At 43.4% G+C, this 27,848-nt stretch overlaps 1 protein-coding gene across 2 annotated transcripts in view; it reads right to left on the bottom strand.

Moving 5' to 3' along the window:
* Positions 1–27,848, bottom strand: part of NKAIN2 (sodium/potassium transporting ATPase interacting 2) — a 751,810-nt gene that overhangs the window by 17,656 nt on the left and 706,306 nt on the right. For both annotated transcript variants that reach the window (XM_037894716.2, XM_007056288.3), the window contains exon 5: positions 4,846–4,906. In XM_037894716.2, coding sequence (XP_037750644.1) covers positions 4,846–4,906 — 61 coding nt within the window. The remainder of the gene's footprint in view (positions 1–4,845; positions 4,907–27,848) is intronic.

Raw genomic sequence — 27,848 nt, 5'->3', positions numbered from 1 at the left:
TGATTTTTGAGAGCTTTTCTAATGCCTCAAAGAGCCATTCATGGGGCCAAAATAATGGAAGAGTCAGGCTTTCCAGGATATTTCAGTTCTTAGGTGGCAGATTTCTTTTGTATTACTCTGACCTGAAAAATGGCTCCCTGAGGCAAAATATATAAACACAAATATGAATACTGAGATAAATGGTCCAATTGGAGAGGGCACAGTTCCAGTGGAGACTTTTCCTATCCTTCTAGCCTCAAAACTCCCAATTCACAAACATCAGAGAGAGAGGCAGGGAGGAAGAGAGACAGATTTGCAGTTTAACATTTATTACATGTTTCTGATTCTTTGTGTTTGTACTGTACTTTTAGAGCTTTTTAAGCAGAGACTTAGGCACAGTACTAATTCTCAATAATGCCTCACTAATCATACTGTGGGAGGCATTCGGCACAGAAATAAAAGAATATGCAATAACACGTTGGACTTCTATAGGCCATTTCATCCAAAGAGCTCAAAATTACGAAGGCCTGCCAACACACCTGAGAAGTATGCTAGTATTATTATTGTTTTGTCTTTACTCACCTGGTCTGTAATTATGTTGGGGTGTTCTTTTTATTAATGAATGAGAAACTGTTTTTATGATGTTGCCTAGCACCCCAAGCACTTATATTATTATTATCCCTAATTTAAATATTGGAAACGGGTATGGACAATTTAAATTACTTGCCCAAGGTCACAAAGAAGTCTATGTCAGAGCCAAAAATAGCGTGCCAGCTCCCAATCCTGAGCATTAGCCAGAAGATCACATCTCTTAAAACTAACCAAATAAAATTCTCTTTTCCCACCTATGTGAAATCATCATGATACCTATCAGTTCACGGTTGGTATCCCAGAGCACCTCATTCTTTAACATTACAAATATCATTGATTTATGGGGGTTGTAGTATCTGTGACATTGTATTCTGGGATATCATCAGTGAATCAGGAAGTACCAAGAGGTTTTCACAGAGGGGAGTAAAGAAATTTCAAAAGGTTACTTAGAAATTATTTCTGTGCCAAATATCCCTAAACGCCTGGCTTGATGGATATTCAGCATGGAAAGCTGTCATTTTTGCCTTGCATTTCACCTTGAAACAACAAAAGAGGGAGCAAGTTCTTAACAGGCAGTGATGTGGCACCGTAAGGTGAGACGTCCCAGTTGCCATATTTTAGATTCACCCCTGCTGGTACCGGGTGGTGCAAAGCAGACCTGCCTGTGCTCCAGGACTATTCACCCTGGACAGGTAATAATTCTACTGCTGCCTTCTTTGAGGGTGTGTTACAAAGGGAGAGGTCAGCTTTAGGTTGTAGCTGCGGCTGCACAGGTGCCCCGGTGATGGCTGGTGCTACGTGGGGATGCACTGCATTGGAACACCCCCTGCCATCTCAGCTGCACCTCCTCCCTAGTCAGTGCGGCCCACCTTTGGGCTCCACTGACCCTCTTACCACTCCTCATCTACCAGCAGAGGAGAGGTTGAGTCTGTTGAAAGTTGGTGCGGGTGCATTCCAGTTAAGCAGCCAGGTTCCCTGTTTAATTTCCTGCAGTATAAAAATCCCAGGAGGATGTTGTTTTATTGATGACATTCCTGTTTTTTTCACTAAGTATCTGAATATTTAATACCATTTTTGAAAATATGTTGAATTTTCTTTACAAAAGGCAGCTAACAGCTTATAGCAGGGAGTCAAACTGCTAGTGAGACAAAAGCACATTAACTGTACATTTCAAAGTATTAAAATAGTTTGTAGTCTTTTAAAAATGTAGCTCTAATAAGATTTCAGGAACAAATGAGAAGCTCTGGTAAGTTTACAGCTGTTGAATGCTGCCAAGCAATGATAGCTGTCAACATTTTCATGGTTTATTTTTTTAATTGCTGGACTAATAATGCTAATGAAGTTAGAATGACAATCACTGAGTCATACCAATGGCAACAGGGCAAATGATGGAGAGGAGTAATGGGAGGCCCAGATGGGGGACTCAGGCTCTCCCCTCTTCCCAGATCTAGACCTCCAGGAGAATCCCTCTCAGAAGCACCAGGCTGCAAAGTTTCAAGTCTCCCTCCCTACTTGGGGACATGGAACAGGAGGCAGAGCAAGTCCCACAGAAGCAACAGGGGCTTATTCAGCCACAGCCAAGAGTAGCATTAGCAAGGCAGAGGGTGAGGCACCTTCACAGCCCTGGGACATTGGGGATGACAGCATGGTGTTTGTTACCATTAGAATGCTGGCCATTCTTTTCTGTCTGCTGATTGATTGTTTATCCCCCATTGCCTACTCTCCTACTGTCTCCCTGCTGCCAGCCTTACTCCTCCTGCCCTGGATGTTTCTCCCTGCAATTTCTCCTTCCCTTCCTTCCTTTTTCCCATGTTCTCAGCCCCTCCTAACACTTCGCCTCACCACAGCCTCGGTTCCCATCACACCACAAATGAAAAAAAGAGCATGGAATTAACAAGAAGTGTGCCCATTATACTGGCCTGCATTAGGCAAGTTAAAAGCCAGGACTTTTCCTTTTGGCTACTATGCCCACCTCATGCTCCACTTTCCCCCTATACCTAATTTCCTTCCCCCATTTGAACAACAAAAAAAAGGCTTTATGTTTTTTGTTGTTGTTGTTACCATTGTTTTAAATTAGAAACATAATCTCTCCCCATTTTAAGTGAATTCTGACAATTGTGGGGCGCAAGGAGTCCAGAACTGTTCTTTTTTTTGTATCTTGTCCTTGCAAGATTCATCTTTCTATTCTTTCTCTGCTTTTATCTGGCACCGCTTTCATGCTCATGGCACTGATAGCAGGGGCCAACCAAAATCCTGAGATTATGGACATAACTGTGAGGGCCTGAGAAGACTTGAAAAAACCTGAGAGTTAGGCCAAAAGCTCTAGGTTAAGTAAATCAGGCACCCATCATAAGCTTGATCACTTGGCTTTCATGTTGCTATGACCCTAAGATCCCTTTTACACCAACTGGCAAAGACACACCCAACAGACTTGTCCGAATATTCAGCCAAACAGTGTCTTGCAAACAAGGGCCATAGTATGTAGGACTGGTCCCATAGTATAAGGGAGAACTTTCCTCAAGTTGCTTTGCTTTATGATGTCTGTTAATAGAATGAAAAAAGACCAGAACCACAGCTGGGGATCACTGTAGTCCAGGGGCATCTCAGCCACACTCCCATTTCTCCAGTCTCGCTCCATAAACTGGCCCCAGCTGGAATGGTGGCGGAGAAATCTCTGTGCTGGCTTTACATATCTGAGGCCATCCCTGAACTGTGATGATGCTCTCAGAACTGGATAAGATGACTCTTTAGCCAGATTCCACTGCTGGTGTGGTGCAAAGCTGCTGCACCTACTTGGAGGACCAGACTGATGGCATACAGTACACTAGCAAAGTTATAAGAGAACCAAAATAGGCAAGAAATCTACAAGAAAATCTTCTGAAAAGCATGAAAATCTTTTCCTCTGGGTAGCTCTCACCCAGTGAATGAAAAATTGTATATTAGCTCTACAAGATTTGAGAAGGAAATACCATTTTACAAACCACAGGAGAAATCATTTGAGTTTTTAATTTAATTCTTCACCTGTTCAGTGAGCCAAATCTTGATGTCTTTACTCAGTTTTTACTTCGATTTGGCCCAGTAGCATTACAGAAAACTGAAAATGAATGTAATCTCTTAGAAGAGAAGGCAGAATTGTTTTAAATATGATTCCATTTTGGGGTGGTCTAATTCTCTTCTAGCTCTGTTGCTACCCAACTCATCACATTAGACAACTGGACAAAGAACTTATGCCTACATCGTTTTATGAAGTGGCACTACATTCATGGTGTAGGCCCTCACACCAAACATGCTCAGAGCCCTTTTTACTAATATTCCACTCCGACCGCCTCAAAAACAAGAGAAGGCTGAAATGAATCTCTTCCCTAGGACCTTGGAAATGAGGTTTACTTACAAGCTGAATCTCCATAATGGCTCACAGTGGCACTGCAAAACCAATAGATTATAGGGTTCCAGCTATCTTCTGCACAGCAAAATATACAAAGGAAACCCCACCAGGTTTATCATCGCTCTCAATCAAATAAAAGCCTGTAAGCTTCCTGTTGGAAAACTCTGTCTCTAGGATTCATGTATATTTTATCAAAGTTACATGCGGTCTGGATATTTGTTTCTGAAGCATTTCAATCCCAAACTGCACTGAAATACTGCCGTGCCTCTTTTTAAAACAAAATCAAAGTTAAAATAAACAATAAATGAGATTACTTGGATCCATAGCTTCTATTCACAGTAAATGCTCCTCAACAGGTTTTTATTGACACAAGTAAGTAAGAGAAACCTAAAGGTATTTTGTAAACATTTCCACTACTTTTAATTGTACACTATAGCAGCAGGACCTAACAGGAACACTGCTTCACCGCTCTTAAATGAAATTCCTGCAATGATCTAAAGCCAGTTCTTGCCAGAAGTGCTGTTACAATCCCTTGCAGTCAACACAGAAGAGATGTACTCCCAGCAGTAGCCAATTATTATCACGATAGTTAATAACAGTCTTAAAAAAAGTGTTGTTTACAAATTCGGGGGGGATGGGGTAGGGGAGTGTGAAAAAAAAAAGGCGGTAAGTCATGCTTTCAGAATACTAAAGAACTTTTTTAAAAGTTGAATTTATTCACTTCCTTGATTTGCTAGATATTTACTAATAGATCAAGTATGTGGGACAGAAGACATGCTCCTGATGACCCTATAACAAAGTATTTAGGATGAAGCTCAGTCAGAGAGTGTCAGCAGAGTTAAGAATATCACAAAGAATTCATCTAGTATTAATAGAGCTTTAGTACTTACAGCTGTCCTCTTCTTCAGTAATACATTTCACAACATAACAGGCATAGATGAACCCTGCCAGCTGAAACAAAATGTAATAGTATTAGACATCAAGCCAATACAAAAATTGGTTTAAAAACCAAAAACTTCCTAGACTCTTTGCTGAGGCATTGCCAATTTTTTATTATAGTTCTCTATGTCCTTTAGTGAGTGGATTTCTCTTATTTTCTGTGACTCTATTAGAGCTAGTCAGGAGATTATTTTTTCCCCTGAAAAATATTCCAAGAAAAATGAAAGCAAAATGGCTTTAGTCAAAAATTTCCCATACCAATGTGTATTTTTGTTAACCAACTGAAGAACAAAAACTGAATATTTTTGTTTTTTGGCAACTGTTTTGAATATTTTTTTTGGCAGAAATACTATTTTTGAATGAAACCCCATGGGGGAGGGGATAACAATGAAACAAAGAAACAAACCAAAAAAAACTTTTCAGTGAAAAAACTTCAGTCAGGTCTAGGATCTAGTCCAATGAGCTTGAGAGTTGATCTCATTTGAGTATTCCTTCATCTGCCACTTGCAAATGAGTCCTGTAGTTGTGGCTGTGGAATGGGTTTCTGTGAAGAAATAGCAGGTCCTACATCTGAGGATAGATTTATGGATGTGTTTATGTCGGTGTCTCTTACAGCAGTTGGCAAACACAGATTTTGTTCCTTACATCCCCCCTTGTAAGAATGTGTACAGAATATAATCTTAAATGGAAACAATATCATTCAAAGAACATATACATATATATGTGCTGGAAGACCAGTGTCACCAGTGGATTACCCCAGATAATATTTTCCAAAAATGTTAGACATCACACATACCATAGGCCAAATATAATGTAATTGGTACTTCTATTGGTTCAAGTCTAGTTAGCTGTCTCTGGGAAGTTAGATTCCACATGAAAGCTCTTTGCAGCATCTTATGTGCTTTTCAAGGCTGTCCATCACATCTGATATCTGAGAAGTTTTCCTTTACATAGTGTTAACAGACTACTACCTCTTCTAGCTCATCACTAAGGTCTACATAAAGATGGTAGGCAGTCAACTGAGTCTAGGTTTTTTAATTTTTTTGTGCTGAAAAGTGATCTTTTGGTCTAACCCTTTTGCATAACATCATTGTCAGTTTTGAGATACTAGAGTCTAGATTTGTGATGCAGAAAACTTAAAAAACATTCAAATGATAACAAAAAAACTTTTTTTTGGCCGGATCCAGTCTCTGTTTGGAGATCACTTGCAACCAATGCAGATAGCGTGTGGGGGATAGTTAAATCTCTATTGGGAGCACAAAAAATCAATAGAGGTTATATTTCTATGTTACAACAGAGCTAAATGATCATTTCAGTCATTTATTTCATATCTGACCTATAGCTCTGCTGGGAGGATTTGACACCAGGGAGGCATGAAAATTCGCTGTTGGACACAAAGAACCTATTGTACCAAGAACAGTGGCATCTTCTGTTAACAGCAGCATTTCATCTCTACTTTATTGGTTCACTATTTCCTTTGGTATCTTGGCTTAAAGATAGAGGACTAAATTACTCCACTGACATAATCCTGTGCAACCCCATTGACTTCAACAATGTTACATGGGGTATAATTCAGCAAAGAATTAGGCCCAGAAACATTCATAAATGATTCCACTCTTGAATGTGAGCCTCAGCTTAATAGTTTCTCTGTTCTCTTTTTACAGATCATCAGATCCAAGTTAGCCTAATAGTTGCATCTCTGATAGGCAGTAACAGTGGTAAAGACATTCTGATAATAGTCTGGTATTTCACTTCTTGCTAAAATGCCACAAGTTCACGTTATTAACTAAACTTCTCTTACCAAGTGAAGCAAACAAACTGTATCACAAACTGTGCTTGCTACTGATCTTTTAATTGCATCCAGTTGCATCTCTTAAATATCTGGGGAACTTCTTTAATATATACGTAAATCCTACAGCATTTCATCAGATGAGCTTGCTGATTAAAACAGTGCCTTTAAGCTAGAAATTGTTGTGCTCTGAACAGAAATGGAAGTTTGTTTCCCGTGAGATAATCAGGATTCATAAAACAAACCTCTCTTTCTCTCACGCTTCTCCAGCTCTTTTCTTGATGCACGTATAGCAACCTTTGTTTTAATTTTAACTTCACAGCTATTTTTCCACAATAACGTATTGGTTCAGATACAGTGATGGACATTCCACTGCTGTTTTCAAAAGGAGATGCATTCTGTCAAACAATAAAGGGTATCCATGGAAAGCTGAGGCACTGATGGTTCACAGAGCACAGATGAACTGCACTGAATAAATATTATTTAGCAAAATAGCCCTTAGTTGTTTTCACACGGTTATTGCATGGTGTCTCTAAACAAGTGAAGAGTTACCAATGCAATATACCTGGGCATGAAGCCACCACCCCTTAGGAAACTCGAACTAGTACAGAATGCTATAGCGTATCTCCTCAGTAGTACAGGCTACCGTGAACATCAGTGTAAAACCTGTCCCGTGCTCTCTGCACTGGTTTCCCATAGATTAAGGAGTCAAATTCAAGGTCTTGGTTCATATCTTCAAGGTGCTAAATGGTCAGGGCCCAATATATCCAAGGACGAGTCTACACTTCTGACTCTACACTGTTGCATGTGCATTGTTGTGCTATAACCTCCCTATTGTCCACATCTGAAACCTTGAAGCACATTCCTGAAGGCCAGTCTAGTGCACAAAAGCTAGCATGCATGAAGGGTGTGGGTATTTACACACCGCCAATGTCGCATAGCTCTGTACCCGTTCGACAGTACAGTGTGAACGAGGGAAAGGGGCACACATACCAGGTCATGGGGATCAATAATCCTTGAGGGCTATTCCCACAATGCACAGATCCCTTTGCTGCCTGACCTTTTCCCAAAAGTATAAAGGTCCCTGCCTCCTGCCCCCTTGCCAGCAGTAGTAGCAATGATGGGATGCCGCGGAGGGGCTGCATGAAGGGGCAGCAGGGATGTCAGAGGAAGTCCCAGGAGACACAGAGAAAGAGGAGCATGTGATTTTGCACTTCCACCCGGCGGATCTGGCTGAGGAAGCCCACTCGAGGAGCCTGAGGACCTAGAGCTGCTGCAGGAACCAGAATCTGACACTGGTAAGTTTTACAATGGACCCCATAACCATCACCAGCAATATCCCTTCTTGCTTTGGTGGTAAATACTTCACCCTGGCCCTCACCCAGTGGTGAGCTGGAGCCAGTTCGCACTGGTTTGCTAAAACCAGTTGTTAAATTTAGAAGCCCTTTTAGAACCGGTTTAGGGCTTCTAAATTTAACAACCGGCCAAAAGTGGCGCCTTAAGCACCGACTCCATGGGTGCTGTGGGGCTGGGGCACCCACAGGGAAAATTTGATGGGTGCAGAGCACCCATCGGCAGCTCCCCGCCCAGCCCCGCCCCGCGCCCGGCCCCAGCTCACCTCACCTCACCTCCGCTCTGCCTCCTCCCCTGAACGTGCCGCCCCGCTCTGCTTCTCCGCCCCCCCCGGCTTCCTGTGAATCAGCTGTTCACGCGGGAAGCCTGGGAGGGCTGAGAAGCAGGTGGCGGCTTTGCGCTCAGGCCCAGGGAGGTGGAGGCGGAGTGGAGGGGAGCTGGGGCAAGGCGGGAATGCGAGGAGGGCCGCCCGCGCCTCAGCAGGTAACCCGGGAGGGGGCGCAGGGGAACCGCTCCCCTCCCCATCTCACTCCGCCTCCCTGGGCCTAAGCGGGAAGCCGCCGCCTGCTCCTCAGCCCTCCCCGGCTTCCCCTGCGAACAGCTGATTCGCAGGAAGCCGGGGGGGGGGGGGGGCGGAGAAGCAGAGCAGGGCGGTGCGTTCAGGGGAGGAGGCGGAGCGGAGGTGAGGTGAGCTGGGGCTGGGCACGGGGCGGGGAGCTGCCAGTGGGTGCGCTGCTCCCACCAAATTTTCCCCGTGGGTGCTCCAGCCCCGGAGCACCCAGGGAGTCGGTGCCTAAGGTGCCACTTTTGATGTGGATCAGTGAGGGGAGCGGCTGCCCCCCTGCTCCCCCCCTAGCTACGCTCCCCCGCCCCTAGGAGCCAGAGGGACCTGCTGGATGCTTCCTGGGAGCTGCCCCAGGTAAGCATCGCTGGGTCTCCACACCTCTCCCACTGGCTCTTAGGGACAGGGTGGGCACCCACTACGGTGGCCCACAAGACCCTCCTGCCCAGTTCTGGGGGCAGTCAGGGGACAGGGGTGGATGGGGCAGGAGTCCCCAGGGGTCGGGGGTGGGCCACAACCCCCTCATGGGGTGAGGAGGAAATCAGTTGTTAAGATTTTGGCAGCTCATCACTGCCCTCACCCTCACCCCGCTATGGTTCTAGAGCAACACAAAGCTGTAATTCAATGATTTTATTGAAATCCCATGAGACACTGAAATATTTAGCAGAAGCTATAAGAAGTTATTAACAAGCAGTCCCTGCGTCCCTGTATCTGCACATTTCTCAGACAGCACTGACACCAATAGTCCTGAGGTTGCGTGACACAGGCAGAAAAGGAGGGAGGGAAGGTGAGAGGGAGAGGGCGGGTTTTAAAGGGCCTGTGTGGGAAAATAATAGTTTCATGACAGTTATTGTTGTGCAGAGACCCAACACCACCCCTCTCCATCCCCTCCTCCATCTTTCCTTCCCCTTACGAATGGGAGCCATTCAGAAGTGGGTGGCGGTAATTGGTAGCTTGTGTGTGGATGCCCTTAAGTCCAGGAAGGGAAAGGGAACTATTTGGCTGTCTAAAGAAAGTCAGATGCCCGATGCCCATTTCAAATGTTTTGTACTGTCCCCGTCGCTGGCGTCTCTCGTCTACTTGCGCTAAGCCACTAGGCAGAAGCTAGGAGAAGCAGGGGCGGGTGAAGCATCCACTCCGGTGGCAGCACCAACACAATGCCATGTTTCTTAGCAGTGGAGAGGCACCTGGCTTGTGGTGTTAATCAAAAAGTTCAGGGAAGAACATACACTTCTGGAGTCACACTTTGTGTCCCTGTCCCTTTCAATGCTGTTTGTTGGACACAGGGCCTGAACGTTCTGGCGATGCAGGGGGAATTAGGGGGTTGGTGAATGTCTTCTGTGGGTCTCTGTTCCTATTCCATGCTAGCATAGAATACAGTCAATTTTCTCTTGAATTGCCACCCAGTTCTGTAGGCAAAATTCAGCAAATTTGGATGTAGCAGTAATTCAAGCTGTTTTTTTCAGATTTAACAGCAGAGTGAATGTTCTTGATACACCTTGGTAGCTCACCAAAACCCTCCACTCAGCAATATGTAGAGGGTCACCATTAGCAGAAGCATCTCTCTGGCATAAGTGCCTGGGTATTCTTCACAGCACTGGAAAGCCACGTCTCTTTTCCATTCCAGTACCTTCAAAACAGTTATGTTCTCCCAGTGATGGCCAGCCTTTAAAGAAGAAAAAGGTGACTGGTAACGTTACCCCTGAAGGAACCAAATCAGACCCATACTGGTCTCCTTGATGCTCTGTAAACACTACAAGAGTTTAATAAAATAATGCAGGCATCTTACCATTTTTATCCTCAGCTCCTTCCTCATGGGCTGCCAAAGTAGTTTGAAGGAAGGAGGCTATAACAGTTGTATTCCTGGGATGCTAAAAAGTATCAAGATTGTGGCCTTTCACAGCACAGTTGCCTTATGTGGGGGGATTTAGGTACATATAGGTAAATGCTACCCTTGTCTTCGATTTGGCAGGACATTCCAATGCTGGCAGGGAAACCATTCCAATGGTAAGGCAGGAGTGGCACCGCAAAGATAGCAGAGGAAGATGAAGGACCCTGGAAGATTTGCTTCTTGGCACAGAGAGAAGGAGCCAGGAGCAGTCTGACTTTCTTAGGTAAAGGCAGGCATGGGCTCTCAGGCAGCATGAGGCACTTCTGCAAATGGAGAGACAGCACAGGCAACGGGCATGTACGCAGCAAGAGTGGGATCATGCACTCATGCAGCCCTAGTCCAGCTGGTGGAGGAATGCTCTCAGGACCCACCCGCCACTGTAGCTACTCTTGTCCAGAAACAAGTACCATCTCCTCCTTTATTCCTCCAGCTGCCACCCCGGCTGCTACTGAGGTGGTGAACCCCCCCCCACCCCAATTCTGGGCAGGCGCATACTGGATGCCCAGAACAAGATCCTCTGTAGGCACCTGAATCCCCTTGCTGGGGAACCCCCCCGCCAGAACATTCAGGAAGGGAGCCCAATCTAGTCTCAATAGTCCAACCTGTGTTCGGCCCCCAAACCTCATGCCGGAGGTGTCCCCATTTGTCCTCCTGCACAGTATTCCACAGCTGTTCCCCCATTGTCAGAGTGAGGGGGTGGGAAGGGGGATGGGAGGAGACATGTCCACAGACATTAATGTTTGATCACTTCTTTGACCTTGCCGTCTCTACCATAAAGATATAACAATGTGTGTATATATAACAAAATAAATTCCAAAACATTTCACTGCACACACTCCCCGCTGGGGAGAATATCAGAGAACAAACATGTGACAGATGTTAGTCATGTCACTTAATGCACTACTGGAAGGTGTTCAGATGCTACTCTGATGAGTGTGGTATCAAAACCTATATAAAATAGAACTTTTCAATTCAGCATCTGATGGGAAAATTTTGCTATGAGAAGAGAGTGAACGAGCACTTGGGTGTTGTGGAGAGAAGGACCTTGACTCAAACTTAGAGAAACACCTCACAGCTAGGAAAGTTGCCATGGAAACTCTTGTTACTGTGAGTGCATTCTGGTCACTGCTACTTCCGTTATAGACACTTCCGTTAAAGATGAGAAGAAATGGGTCCAAAGCACCAAAGGTCAGCTCTGGATCCCAAATTCCCCCTGGTTAGATGTTTGGCTCTCTCCCATACTGACTGGAACTTACCCAGTGTTTGAGCCAGGGTTTGGCTTTATACCCTTCTCTAATTCATTGTGGTTAGGGACTCTGGAGGAGAGGGACAATAATTAATCTAATTTAGATACATAGATGGCTAAATGCTTGTCTTTGACACTGAATACCATCACACACTCGATTTTCTAAAGCTCTTTACTACTCTCACAGATATGCCTACAACAGACTATAATTAAAGACTACTGTTTCTGAAAGCTACTCTTCTCCCATCCCAATCCCAATGTTAGTTTGTGATTGAAGGCTATTTTCATATGATAAAGATGGTCTGAACCAGTGCAGTAAAATACCCACTTCTCTTCCCCCAAACCTTAAACCAACAAAGAAAAACCCAACCCTGCAACACAACCCCAAGAGGAACTACAAGGTTTCAAAGATTACTTCACGACTGCTTATATTCTGTTTGATGGGTACACGCCTCTCATGTCTACACAAAGTTAAAAAAAATCTCTAAGAAAAACTGACAAATTATTTGCCAATAAGGCCAATGGCATTTTGGAATGTATATGTAGGGGCATTGCCAGCAGATCGAGAAACGTGATCGTTCCCCTCTATTCGACATTGGTGAGGCCTCATCTGGAGTCCTGTGTCCAGTTTTGGGCCCCACACTACAAGAAGGATGTGGAAAAATTGGAAAACGTCCAGCGGAGGGCAACAAAAATGATTAGGGGACTGGAACACATGAGGAGAGGATGAGGGAACTGGGATTGTTTAGTCTGCGGAAGAGAAGAATGAGGGGGGATTTGATAGCTGCTTTCAACTACCTGAAACGGGGTTCCAAAGAGGATGGATCTAGACTGTTCTCAGTGGTAGCAGATGACAGAATGAGGAGTAATGGTCTCAAGTTGCAGTGGGGGAGGTTTAAGTTGGATATTAGGAAAAACTTTTTCACTAAGAGGGTGGTGAAACAATGGAATGCGTTACCTAGGGAGGTGGTGGAATCTCCTTCCTTAGAAGTTTTTAATGTCAGGCTTGACAAAGCCCTGGCTGGGATGATTTAGTTGGGGATCGGTCCTGCTTTGAGCAGGGGGTTGGATTAGATGACCTCCTGAGGTCCCTTCCAACCCTGATATTCTATGATTCTATGATTTACCACTGTAACCCAGAAGTATACTCTGAAGGTGTTTGTGAGGCTATAAGTTAACCCTGAGCTTGATCAGAGTGTACTTGTGGAGTTGCCAAGGTTGCCAAGTGCTGTGCTCACACTAAATCTAAATCAACATTGATCAAAATCCTGTCTAGTTATTTTTCCTCCACCCCTTTGATTGAGACAAAATGTTTTCATTCACTGCAAATGGCAGCAGGCTTGGGAAAAGGCTTTTTTGGAAAACTCATCATTCCTGTTCAATTTTTTTGACTATAGCACCTACATTGATAATTATAAAGAGGAATCTTTATTAAGCCAGTTAGCTGAACTAAAGAATGACACCAAGGAAAACAAAATTAGAAGAGGGTAAGTTTTGCACACGGAGCTGAAGAAGAGAACGTTATAAATATGAAAATGACTTAAGGATTCTGGAACTAGCACAAGGTCCTGTCCTCACTGAAAGTGAATAATTCTTATCTCCTTCCATAACTGCTCTTTGTCAGAAGAAAGGTCAATCCAACAGAAATGCATTGTGTCTTTGGGCTGAAAAACAGAGCAGCATCCACAGAGGCAGTTAAGTGCTAGTGCTTGTATTTTAACTTCTCATGCCAAGCCTAAGTTTTGTAGCACACAGGGGTTTGAAAGGATCACTCAGAAGTGGAAGATCTCTGACGAGAAAACAAAGGGGGGCTTGGGCTAGGGACAGAAGGCTGGGCCCAATGCTGTAGGATCAGGCCCAGAGTGCCAGTGTTAATTCTGGATTTTATTGCTTTTATGAGAACCATATAAGTTGAACCATTGCACCTAAATTTTCAGTCACGTGCCATTTAGATATGCGTCTTCCACTAACTTTACTGGGATCTGTGTGGCTAGATTCCATGTAACGCAATACAGTTAAGGGTCAATGTTTCTTTGAAATAGATTTTTGGCAGTTTAAAATATGTATATAATATTATGACCCAATTGAAGATGAGGGTTGGTAAATTACCATCAAGAAAACTTGCAGGATATTGATTTCTCAAGAAAATCATACCCATTACTTAGTAGAACAAAGGAGACAGAGACCTTTCTATCAATAGCTGTAGAATTAGATTAGTGTCATGGGGGTTCTGAAGCTGCCCCATATACTAACCCTTCCAAATTATGTTTTGGTTGCCTGAAGTGTTATGGCATTGTAGACAGGAGCTCACTGCCAGAGTTTATGACGACACTGAAGTAATACAGTACAGAGACTATTCTCCAGAGATGCAGCTTTATTTATGTTTATATGTACAATTGTTATCCTGATTTTTTGAGAGTTCTCGTCTGCTTACAAGTTTAACTACTCCTTATTGAAACAGTAGGCAGGTGCATTTAAAAAATATTAACATACTGGGCCAAAACCCTTCTGGAGAATGCAGTTTGCACTGACGCTGAACTCTTTGGCTGTGGAATTAACAAATGCTATGCTATATAAAGCAGATATGTAGTTGATGTGATCAAGTCTTTTGGTCCTGACTGATAGCCAGAACAACTGATCTTGTAGAAGCTGTGTTAAACTCCTGGAGAACATAAAAACAGCCATACTGTATCAGAGTAATGGTCTACCTAGCCCAGTATCCTGTCTTCCAACAGTGGCCAATGCCAGGTGCTTCAGAGGGAATGAACAGAGCAGGCAATCATCGAGTGATCCATCCCATGTTGCCCATTCCCAAATTCTGACAAACAGAGGCTAGGGTCACTTCAGAGCATGGTTTTGATCCAGACCATCCTGGTTAATAGCCACTGATGGCTCTATTCTCTATGAATTTATCTAGTTCTTTTAAAAATCCTGTTAAAATCTTGGCCTTCACAACATCCTCTGGCAAAGAATTCCACAGGTTGACTGTGCGCTGTGTGAAGAAATACTTCCTTTTGTTTGTTTGAAGTCTGATGCCTATTAATTTCATTTGGTGACCCCTAGTTCTTGTGTTATGAGAAAGAGTAAATAACACTTCCTTATTTACTTTCTCCACACCAGTCGTGATTTTATAGACCTGTATCACATCTGCCCTCAGTTGTCTCTTTTCCAAGCTGAAAAGTCCTGTTTTATTAATCTCTCCTCATATGGAAGCTGTTCCATACCTCTGATTATTTTTGTTGCCCTTTTCTGTACTTTTCCAGTTCCAATATATCTTTTTTGAGGGGGGTGACCAGATCTGCACGCAGTATTCAAGATGTGGGCGTACCATGGATTTATAGAGCGGCAATATGATATTTTCTGTCTTATTATCGATCCCTTTCCTAATGATTCCCAACATTCTGTTAGCTATTTTGACTGCCGCTGCACATTGAGTGGATGTTTTCAGAGAACTATCCACAATGACTCCAAGATCTCTTTCTTGAGTGGCAACAGCTAATTTAGGCCCCATCATTTTATATCTATAGTTGGGATTATGGTTTTTCAATGTGCATTACTTTGCATTTATCAACAGTGAATTTCATCTACCGTTTTGTGGCCCAGTCACTGGAGCCATCCAGTTTCCAAGCAAGGCACTGAAAAACTTGAGAAAAGCTTATGTCTTAACCTACATAGTAAGCATCCAGTTTGCTTTTTAATTAAAAAAAAAATCTTAGAGGTTGCTTTTGTCCCCTTATGGGAACAATATAACTTAAATGATAGCTACAGAAACCTGGACACACTGGGAAATACAGAGGATACTATTAAGTTACATTCAATTTTTAGATTTTGTTTTGTTCAGTGCATCTTATCTTCTTTATAGCAGTAATTTAGAAGTTGCTTGGGGCAGGCCTGTCTATTTGCTGGCTGGTATTTCTAATTTCTTCCTTACATAAAAATCTCAAGATCAGCACCAAGAACAAGCTAGAACATTTTTATTTGAAATGCTGCTGGGCTCTTCCACATCTATATTGTTTAGGGCAACTGTTCCCTTAGCTTCTTCCCTGGCTAGCCTTCTTACCCAATGCCCGGAGGAGACATTGCAGGGACACAGAAAATCAAAGGACTGATATCTGTCACTTGAGAGCTGTGCAAACCTTTGTTAACAGCGGAAACCAGGTGATACTTGTTTTGAAGTCTTGTTACAAACCCTTAATTTGACCTAGGTTTGCAGAACATTTTGCAAACCTTTTGGGCAAACCTGTGCTAAATTTTAGACAAACCTTCCACCTGTGTAGGCATTGGGGGGGGAGTTTATGGTTTTGACTCCAAGCATGTGCAGTTTGGTACCGTTACATGGTTTCAATTTGAAGCATTAGGAAATGCTGTGGTTTGGACTGAGTTTCACTTTGTTTTCAAGTTCTTTCAAACCCCAGTCCACAAGTAAAATTTAGAGGCTGCCAACCTGTATGAACCGAAACTGGGTATTGTTCATTGTACCTGATGTAAGCCCAAACAAAGAATATTTTACTACTATCAGGCTCAATCCTGAGTCCCAATCTACTCCTGTTGCACAGTCTCTGCTGCATAAAGAGAATATGTGGGGATTTTTCTTGGCAGGAGGGGGCATGGCCAGAATATGCTGACCTATGGCAATCCCTATCAGATAAACGACAGTACTGAAGAGCCAGAAACAGCTCCCTATCTGAGCTGCATTTGGCAGATACTGGGAGCTTTTTATGGTCAAGGCCTTAGTGTCACTTGAACAGAGAACTACCTAAGTTAGCAAACCAATGTCTGCTTTTTCTTTTTTTCCTTTTGAGAAACTAACTCCACTTGACCTTTTTCTGTAAACACCTGCTTGACTAGGGCTCTAAGTGTCCCTAAACCTTTGACTGCTAGAAGCTGGAACTGGACAACAGTCCACTTGATAAATTGCCCTGATCTGTTCACTCCCTCTGAAGCACCTGGCACTGGCCACTGTCGGAAGACAGGATACTGGGCTAAAAGAAACATTGGTTTACCCCAGTATGGCTGTTCTTATGTTTTGCTCTGAAGGTTTTATAGCATTAGGCATTTAGACATTTCCCCCGCTTGTCTTCTGGGAATTCTACAGAATAGTTTAATCATCTGGCTTTGGTATCTGACTGCCTTGGGCAGCTGTAGCTTTTCTTATCGGTATGTCTTACTGTGTGTCACCTTTTCTAGACAGCTATAGGATTAGGAAAAGAAAAATTGGTTCTTTATGCTACAGATCTAACAAACCCACAGACTGCTCACAGCCCACCAAATGAATGCCTAGCATTTAAAATCGACCTGGATGAGATGAAACAGTTGATTATGAATGCTAGGCATTCATTTAGGGGACCAGGGAAAAATCTGCATAACTAAGGCTTGTGCAGATTATATGGGGGGAATATTTTGATGGTATAAGAGAACACTAAAAACCTTTGGTAAACCAATACGTGCAAGTACCTCGGCTGAATGAAAACATCTTCATGTACTGGTGTCCACATGGCCAGTGAGGCTGGGAGATCTGAATGTGAACAATGGGTTCTTAGAGCTGTACTTATACTCCCAAAGATGCAGCATTTGGAGGAAAAGAAATGCAGGATAAGAGGAAAAGTGCTGTGTTGGTTTGCCAGCTCACAAAGATTTTGCAGGCTAATATGAAAACAATGTGGAAGGAAAGGGTGCTGTAGAAGCAGAGGTAATTCACTGTTCTTTACAGTGACATATTGGATTAAATTAGAACAATGCTATCACACCTACACCAAGAGACAGAACGTTTCAGAGGAAGTGAGAGAAGCTTTCCTGCAAAGATTGACTCCTTTCCCGTGATGCTATTTATTTTCATTCTGATGAATTGCAGTGCATTTGAAGGCTCTGAGGGCAGTTACAGTCTTGGGAATGACAGCCTCAATATTACACTCCCTTCATGGTGGGTGGTCAAGGTGTAACAGCCCAGTGTGGCTCTGATCAAAGTGCTGCTGTGATTGGCTAGCGATGGCTGTGGTGGCAAGGCAGATTGGTGCACTGTATGTGAAGTGCATGGCTCAGCTGAAGCTGCTGTTCAGCAGTCTGAATGGCCAAGTTTTCCATCACAAAAAGAAAACCAAATGCAGGATGTCTTTCCATCCACATTAAAGACTATTGATCAGGCTTTAAACCGTGCTCGTCAAATAAGGATTTAATTTATTCTACAATGAATATCAATTGATTATTAAAAGACAAGAACCATAATTTGTGAAGGAAGCAGGAATCAGAGTAATAACCCAGGGACATACTGATCAGAAATCTATAAGTGCATAAACAACAGAGTTAACAAAGGGCAGGTGGTTAGCTCACAAAGGGGCTAATCTCATCTCCACGGCCACAGTGGAGCCACTGGCAGCAAAGCTCATGCACAGGATGGGGAGGCAGGAATGGAGACAAGGAGCCCACCTGGCAAAGCACATAAGGCAGATGGGGAAGGGGCAGGAAGAGGAGTGGGGCCAGAGAATCTGGTCCCTGTACTAGGGTTGCCAACATTCGAATCGCACAAAACCGAACATCCCTGCCCGCCCTTTCCCTGAGGCCCTGCCTCTTCTCTGAGGCCCTGCCCTCGCTCACTCCACCCCCCCTTCCTCCGTTGCTCGCTCTCCCCCACCCTCACTCACTTGCTAATTTTCACCGGGCTGGTGCAGGGGATTGGGGTGCAGAGGGTGAGGGGTTCAGGGTGTGGGAGGGGGCTCTGGGCTGGGGGTTGGAGTGCAGGAGAGGGTGAGGGCTCCAGCTGGGGGTGTGGGTTCTAGGGTAGGGCCAGGGATGAGGGGCTTGGGGTGCAGGAGGGGGCTCTGGGCTGGGGCAGGAGGTTGGGGTGTGGAAGGGAGTGTGGACTCCAGGAGGGAGTTTGGGTGTACGAGGGGGCTCGGGCCTGGGATTGGGTGTGGGATGGGGTGAGGGCTCCGGGCAGTGCTTACCTCAGGTGGCTCCCGGAAGTGGCGAAATGTCCGTGCAGCTCCTAGGTGGAGGTGCGACCAGGTGGCTCCGTGCGCTGCCCCTACCCCAAGAGCTGGCTCCACAGATCCCATTGGCCAGAAACCACGGCCAATGGGAGCTGTGGAGCTGGTGCTCAGGGCGGGGGCAGCGTGCAGAGCCCCCATGGCTGCCCCTATGCCTAGGAACTGGAGGGATCTGTCACCGCTTCCTGGGAGCCACGTGGAGCCAGGTAGAGAGCCTGCGAGCCCTGTGCCAACCGGACTTTTAACAGCCCAGTGAGCAGTGCTGACCGGAGCCGCCACGGTCTCTTTTCGACCAGGTGTTCTAATAAAAAACTGGCCACCTGGCAACCCTACCCTATACAGATACTCAAGCCTTTTGCTCTGTGGCAGGGACATGGGGGGCTACTTTAGTAAACAGACTGAAGCAACCTGCACAGAGCAACTCAACAGAATTCCTCCTCCCTATTTATTACCTGTGCATCTGCCCAGTGCACATCCCAAACACTTAACCCGCCATGAGGATTTGGCCCTATAAGCACAATATAAAATTACTCCCAAGTCCCACAGGACTTCAAGGACATGATCAGTAAAAGCGCTTTCTCTGGTACCTAACATTTACAACGAGTGAACACAGCTCACGTTTCACTGCTTTTTTTCGAGTGTTAGGCTATTGCAGGGACCAGGCTTTTGTTACCTGTGTGATTTATATTGAAACAGACATGGCAATGCTACTGTTTCAGTTCAGCAAAATAGGCTAAGCAGGCTTCAAAAAAGCCAACACTACAGCTCCTTATGAAATCTTCCCTGAAAAGAAAGCCACTAGAAATTTTAAAGGAATATCATATCGGGCGGTCTGGCTTGTGTGAAAAGAGATTACCCTGCAGGAATTCCAAAGGAAAGGACAATTAAAAAAACCCACTGACAGGGGTAATTTTCATCACACATACCTTCTGTCATAAATATGTGTGTGTGGGGGGGGGAGGGGTAGAGGGGAAATCACTTTACTGTTTACTTTATGTGATGCATAGTCATTAGTAATGAACGGGATGAGTTTAAAGTTGTGTCCCCATCACAGCCTGGAACAAAAGAGCACCTATGTATAAATCCTCAAAAGAGGATATAGACACCTCAGAAATATGCATTATTAAAAAAAAAGTTTGGTTGAAGCTTCCAGTAACTCTATCTTGCATCATTTTGGGGGAATGACAAATGATAGAGAGACAATTCTCAGAAAGGCTGTGTCCTTAGAATCTATGCATCATTCTAGTGAGTTAAGTGGATGAGTTATATCTGACAGTTTATGAGCCTTGTTAATATAATGCAATATCTGGGACTGTGCCAGCCAGGATGATCCAGGGAAGTCACAGTTAGAACTCAGACTGTTGACAGACATCAGAGACCAATTTAATGCTAAATGTTAAAATTGAGCGAGTCCCTTCTCTGCTGTCCATTAAATTGGTGATACTCATTCAGAAGCTCTCAAGCTGCATGTGGCTCTTCACAGCCCTGCATGCAGTTCTCTTCTTAGCTTTGAGTAAGACATTGCTTAGCATGCTGCTGTAGCATTTGCCCTGAGGGGAAACGTGAGTGACTAATGCCATGTCTACACTAGCACATATGTCAGCAAAACGCTCAGAGGTGTGAAAAAACCTCTAATTTTTTACATCCATGTGTGGAATGAATTTTGTTATATGCGCCAATATGGAGCTGATGTGTGGCGGGGTGGAGATAAGGGGTTTGGAATGTGGGAGGGGGCTCAGGGCTGGGGCTGCAATGGGAAGAGAGGACTCCCTGCAAGCTTATAAATGTAGACATGGTGTAAAACACGAGGCACATGTTAGTCTTCATTACTCATGATGGGTGACTGATGTCAGGGAGCTCCAGACAAGGCTGAGTTTAAAGCACAGCTCAGAAAGTCAGAAGATTTGTGTTCTGTTCCCAGTTTTGCCACAGACTTTCTGTGAGACCTGAGGCAACTAGTTTAGAGCCAGGCTCTGGTGACTAACCCCTGCATGTGCATGAGGGAAAGACTGTGAAGGCAACTTACCTGCCTTTCTGCACTAGTGTGGAAGGACAGTTTCAGTCCAGCTGCATTGCTGGCACCAGACTGCACAGAGATGGTTGGGAAGGGAAAAAAGCCCATATATCTGCTTCCTCTGCACTGGCCAACAGCACACACTGCACCCAGTTCCTCATGGTGATATAGTGGCTGTGCTCCTTCTTTGCCCCTTAAGGTATTGTGACATACAAATGCACAATGCTTCTGGGAGCTCTTGCTATGGTGATGCAGAACCACCCCATGTCCTACTGCAGACTTACAAGCAGTAAGCAGTTTAGCTGTTAACTTCTCTATATGAGACAAGGTGGGGGAGATAATATCTTTTCTTGGACCAACTTCTGTTGCTGAGAGAGACAAGCTTTCGAGCTTACACAAAGCTCTTCTTCAGGTCTGGGAAATGTACTCCGAGTGTCACAGCTAAATATAAGGTGGAACAGATTGTTTAGCATAAGTAGTTAACACGTATTTCAAGGGACCATTTTTCTGTGTGAGTTCATCTGAGCGCGTAATGATTCGCCCGCATAGTTGTTACTGGAGCATTTAATTCACCGGATGAAGTACACCACATGTTGTGATAGGCATGTGGTTCCATGGAGCAATTGTCCAGAAATTCTTCTTCAAGGTGGCTCATGAAAATGTTAGCATATTGGGGAGCCACCCTAGTACCCATGGCTGTTCCCATGGTTTGGACAAAGTTTTTGTTGCTGAATGTAAAACTGTTACGGGAGAGGATGAAGTGGATGAGTTTGGCAATGTGTTTGGGGTGGATATCTGAGTATTGTCCATTATCTTGGAAATATTTGAGGCAGGCAGCCATGTTGTCATTGTGAGGGATGTTGGTGTATAGGGAAGTGACATCCATGGTGGCAAGGATGGTGTTTTGAGAGATATTGTTAATGTTGCAGAGTTTTTGGAGGAAGTCATTCGTGTCCTGGAGGAAGCTGGCACTTTGTATGATGAGTGGTTTGAGGATGGTTTCTAGGAGTCCCGACAGTAAGAGTATGATGCCATGTATGATGGGTCTGCCTGGGCTCCCTTGTCTGCATATCTGAAGAAAAATGTAGAAGGTTCATGGAATGGGTTTGTGGGGGTTGAGGTTCTTGCGTTTCTCTTGGAGTTGTTTGGGGAAGGATTTTATGACAGCCTTAAATTCCTCTGTAAATTGTGGTGTGGGGTTTTCTTTGAGTCCCTTATAGTATGTGGTATTGGAGAGTTGTTGGTTGAACTCATCAACATTGTCATCTCGTTTGAGGACTATAATGGCACCCCCTTTGCCTGATGGTTTGATCACTATCTGGTGGTTGGATTTTAGGGACTGTATAGCTACTTTTTTGTGGATGTGATGTTTGTTAAGGATTTCACAGTCAATTTTTTATGGCATCACTGTCTGTGCGAAATATTTACAAGACAATGGTCAACGGTCCAATATCCACCCCAAACTCATTGCCCAACTTATCCATTTCATCCTCACCTATAACAATTTTACATTCAACAACAAACACTTTGACCAAACCATGGGAACAGCCATGGGTACTAGGATGGCTCCCCAATATGCTAACCTCATCATGAGCCACCTTGAAGAAGAATTTCTGGACAATTGCACCACAAAACCAATGATACACATGCCTATCACAACATGTGGTGTACTTCATCCACTGCACTAAATGCCCCAATAACAACTATGTGGGTGCAATGAGACAATCTTTATGCTCTCAGGTGAACTCACACAGAAAAATAATTAAAGACAAAAACACCATATTGCCTGTGAGTGAACACTTTTCACAAAGTAAGCATTCTATATCTGACCTCTCAGTCCTCATCCTCAAAGGAAACCTGCATAACACCTTCAAAAGACCAGTCTGGGAGTTTAAGTTCATAACTTTGCTAGACACTAAAAATCATGAACTGAATAGAGACACTGGATATATGGCTTATCAGAACAATATATAACCCACTAACTGTCTCCTCCCCTTCCACAGCCATTTTTTCTCCTTTCCTCCCTATGACTGGAGAAGTCTTAACAGGCCACTTCACCTCAAATGGTCCCTTGAAATATATGTTAACTACTTATGCTAACAATCTGTTCCACCTTGTATTTAGCTATGACATTCAGAGTACACTTCCCAGACCTGAAGAAGAGCTGTGTGTAAGCTCGAATGCTCTCTTACCAACAGAAGTTGGTTCAATAAAAGGTATTACCTCATCCAGCTTGTCTCTCTAATAACCTCGGACCAACAGGACTACAACAGTGCATACAATTTTTCTGTGTCTCATTTCCACCATCTATAAAATGGGGACAATATTACTTATCTCACAGCAGTGGTGTAAAGTTTCATTCATCAAAGTATGCCAATTGCATTAAGATTTTGGATGGAAAGTGCTATATGAAAACTAATCATCCTACGTTATTATACAATTATTAAAGAATAAATTTTAGTATTGTATGAATAGAAATAGTAATTTACTAATGCATTATTGTAATTTGTTTCATGCATTTTTGTATTCCAAAAGATGCATACCTCATTCTTTTTTAGTTCAGTGACAGACTCCATTCAGTGACGAAGTAGGTCTTTGACAGATAAAGTTTAGTGCCATTGACCTAAACACACAACCTGGATCTTTGAAGAATGAAAACCAGGGTTATGCCTTAATGACAGTGAGAGGAGAGATGGTTCTCACATGTTTTGATGTCCAGGATAAAAATTTCAACACCGAAATTGGGAAGCGCGACCTTATTTCACCTAGTTCTACTGTCTTGGCAGAATAAAAGGAAGAGAGGATAATTTAATTGGCAAGACATAAGAGGATGCAATATGGCACCATGCAATGAGGTCCAAGTCACATAACCATCTATGAAGACAGATGAGCTGTGTAGCTGCATGATCACACTAAACACTGAATAAAGCCAAGACACAGCACAACTCATGGGATTTTCTTTGCATCTTATGTTTCCACCAAAAGTGGGAGAAAGATCTATTAATATCTTTCAATATGCCAGGGGAGTGATAAGGGTATAACAGATTAGGGAAATAGTTCATTATGACTGAATTAATTGTCTCCGAAATGGAGAGGAGCAGAATGCTCCATTGCTACAGGTCAGCCTTGATCACATTTACAGTCCTAGGTGCTTCTAATTGACAAACTTGCTAAAGATTTAGTTGATACCCAAATATTCAAGTATTTAATGGTATTCAGAGCCACTTAAAAAAGTTATAGCTATTAGAAATCATCAGGAGAGAGTCTAGCAGGAAGATTAAAAGCTTCAGATTTTGTACCAGTCACCTGAGATCTGTCTGGAAAAAAATGGAATAGTATTTGGGGAACAAGGAGGCATAAAAAGCAGTGCCAGTGCAGAGGAACAAGAGACATATGCATAGATACCCAGACCCTTTGGAGGTATCGCCAGTAGGTATAGGTATTTGCTAGGTAAGTCATAGGCATAAGTTAACACAGTGAATCAATGAACTTACAGGCCTTAAGCCTGTAAGACAATAGCTTAGCTAAATAAGGCATAAGGCCCCAAAGCCTTAGTATACGCAGTTAACCAGATCATAAGAGTATGTTGTAATGACTATACTGCTAACAGGTAACCATAGATGCCGACTCCATGGGTGCTCCAGGGCTGGAACACCCACGGGATAAAATTAGTGGGTTCTCTGCACCCACCAGCAGCAAGCTCCTCTCCCCCCGACACCCCACCTCCTCCTCCCCACCCCGAGTGTGCTGCGTCCCCGCTCCTCCGCCTACCTTCCAGTGTTTCCCATCCAGCCACCACCAAACAGCTGTTTGGCAGCGTTAGCATCCTCCGAGGGCAGCGGGGGAAGCGGGAACGTGGCATGCTCAGGGGAGGAGGCGGGGAAGAGGCAGGGCCGGGGTGGGGATTTGGGGAAGGAGTTGGAATATTGGCAGGGACGGGGAGGAGTTGGGGTAGGGACTTTGGGGAAGGGGTTGGAATGGGGGCAGGGAAGGGGTGGGAAGAGGTGGGGCAGGGCCACGGGCAGAGCGGGGGGTTGAGCACCCACATGAAAGAGGGGAAGTCAGTGCCTATGCAGGTAACCACAAGATTCTAGTTTATAATTATTACACAATCGATAGATCAGGCCACAGAGATGACAGATGATAGATAGATAGATAGATAGATAGATATAATGGTTTTCGTCTTTCATGGATACTCCAAGTATGAGAGAAAGGATAGTCAGTGCTTAGGGAGCCAGATTAGGCTGTGGGAGATCTAGGATCAATTCCTGCAAACATCCTGCGTGACACTGGGCAAGTCACTTCACCTGTTTGTTCCTCAGTTCCTTGTCTGTAATATGGGGATAACAGAATTTCCCTACCTCATAGGGGAATTGTGAGGATAAATACAATAAAGACTGTGAGGTGGTGATGGGGGCCATATAAATACATATGATAGATCATACTGTCTAACATTGGCATTAAAAGACTATTGAGGTTTAAGAGCTATGTAACGAATATTTATTTAACCTGCTTGTTAAACCTCAATAAACACCTTTAATTATTAGTTGGTATATAATTAACATGTAAGAAGTACTAAAACTCTACCTCTCTTTATAGATACATATTCCTCCCAATTATTAGGGCACTCAATTTCATCCAACCTAAATAGGGCAGAAGGCAGGGTGGTGGTTAGTCACACTGAATGACTGCATGATTATCATGCCAACAGTTAGTGAGTCACTAATGATCCCTAGCTATAATTATCTTCATCTCCAATATTGTCATATACTTAAACATATACACACATTGAGAAAACTACCAAGCTGTGCATATGCCTTGAAATGAAGAACTGAATTTTCACATGATTGCCATCCTCTTCTTTCCCTGTCCTCTCCTGTTTGTCACCCTGACTGTTGTGTCACACTGAAAATAAGGGTTGCAAGTCCTTTGGGGCAGGGACCAAATCTTTCCCTGTGTTCTAAGAAGTGCTCTGTGCACTGTAGGGGGCTCTAAAATAATACATAACATTATTCTAAAAAGTCTAAAACTCCCAATAAAGGTCACTCTTCACAGACATCTTGGGCAGCATCAGATAACTGGTACAGATGCACCTTACTGATGCAGAGGTGAGAAGAGAATCTCTGAGATCAAAACTGAGAATCTCATGTTAAAGTCCTCTGAGCTAGCTAGCATACCTTTCCAGTCACTTTGATGCTCTGCCTTCCTTTGTGACAAGACACTAGAGATAACTGAGGCAACTATGTGCACACTTTGCCTATAGGACTCACATTTATAGGTTATGTATTTCTCAGGAACTCAAAGAGCCATTGGACCAAATTCTGCGCTCATTTATTCAGATGTAAAATTGGAGTAGCTCCATGGATTTCAATGGAATTCCTCCAGCTTTACACGAGAGTCAGAGCAGAATTAGGCACATTCCATTAAAATTTCAAAAGTGGTTAAGTGACTTGGGAGCCTAAGTCCCATTTTCAAAAGTGGCTTTAGCACTTAGGATCCTACCTCCAACTGACTTTTAATGAGACTTCGGTACCAAAGTCACTTTTTAAAATGGGTCTAAGGTGCTTTTGAAAACTTTACGTTTTATAATCATTGTACACAACAGTTGTCCCATTAAATTTAAATTAAGTGTTTACTTCAGCAGATTCAAGGGCAATGAATTTAAAGTGGTAGCCAAATTTTACATCCATAAGGTAACTCAAGATAATCTTCATTAAATCATCACATTTCTGGATAATCCTATACAACCAGTTGTACAGCACCATGAAACTCTTAACTGCTAATGGGAAAGATCACCTCTTAATAACTCCATCCCCATTATGTTTTATTGCTTTGTTAAATGCCATCCATGTCTCTGGGAAGCATATTGTAATTCTAAAGATAACCATTAATATATACCTTGGTTTAAGACTTGAGATGAAACACCTTATCTTTCTCAAGGTTGTTCTTGTCACAGATGAACTACACTTTCATAAACTAATGGATCTGGTCGGATTTCTGATCATGTTCAGTGGAGTAAAGAGCTAATTCTACCTTGTGAATGGTTAACAAGGTTCATGTTTCTTGGAAATTAACAAATAAGCATGAAGAGGACAATAAATTACTAATCTGAAAAAATGTAAATCTATAGCATGAATGCTAAAGCATAAAACATCAAGTATAATGGAGGATCAGAAGCACTGCTGAAGGAACTTAAGGTTGCATAAAATATAAGAAAAATCAATTCAGCATTTGCAAGGAAGAGTGTATTACAGGTTAAGATAAATAAGAGATGGTTCAAACACTTAAAAGAACACGGGATCAATGAAAGAGACAGCAGGACTTTTAGAGGTAAAATGTGCAATTACGGACTTTGGAGATGAATCTGTCCCTCAAAATGAAATTGAGTCTTTGGTTTCATGTTCACAAGGTACGCAGAGGGATAGGTTAAAGAAACAGGCTTAAATTTCCAAGAGAAAAAGAAGAAACTCAGGAATATATCAATAAAGGTCTTGAAGAGACTAGGTTAAAATTAAAATTGAAAATCCTCCAACAGACTATAATCTCATAATTCCACTAGGCAGTGGCATAAGAGACACAGACAGAAGAATCTTCAGTAGATAAAACCACTCAGAAAACAGAGACCAGTGAGCCAGAAAAAAAAAGTAACATCTGCACCATAGGTCAAGGAAGGGAAAACAAAATATACACGGGAGCTAGGGAAGATCCAGGAAACTTTAAACCAGTAAGAGCAACGTCAGTGATAGGGAAGATGACAGAGACACCAACCAGAAAAAGAGGAGAAAAAAATGCCTTGGAGAGTTTAGAGTCTGGCAGCTTGTCCGCACTGAATCTCAAAGAGGAGATCATGGATAACATTTTCAAAAGCACACAGGTCCTGTTTTCGGAAGTGACTAAGACACTAGAAGCCTGTCTCATGGAAAGCCAGTTCAATCTATGGCTTATTTACACAGGTTTGGGGTTTTTTTTTCATGCTAACTTTGTTGTTGTTGTTTAATTAAAATTCCCTTCCTCCACACAGGACAATTCTTCCAAGTTAACTTGACAGTTTTTGCAAACTCGATAATCCACTTTGGAAGCTGATTTAGCTTGAGTCGCTTAGAAGCTTTTGAAAAT

This window comes from Chelonia mydas, chromosome 3, assembly GCF_015237465.2.
Source record: "Chelonia mydas isolate rCheMyd1 chromosome 3, rCheMyd1.pri.v2, whole genome shotgun sequence".
Taxonomy (NCBI): Eukaryota; Metazoa; Chordata; order Testudines; family Cheloniidae; genus Chelonia; species Chelonia mydas.
This window is presented reverse-complemented; position numbering and strand designations above follow the sequence as displayed.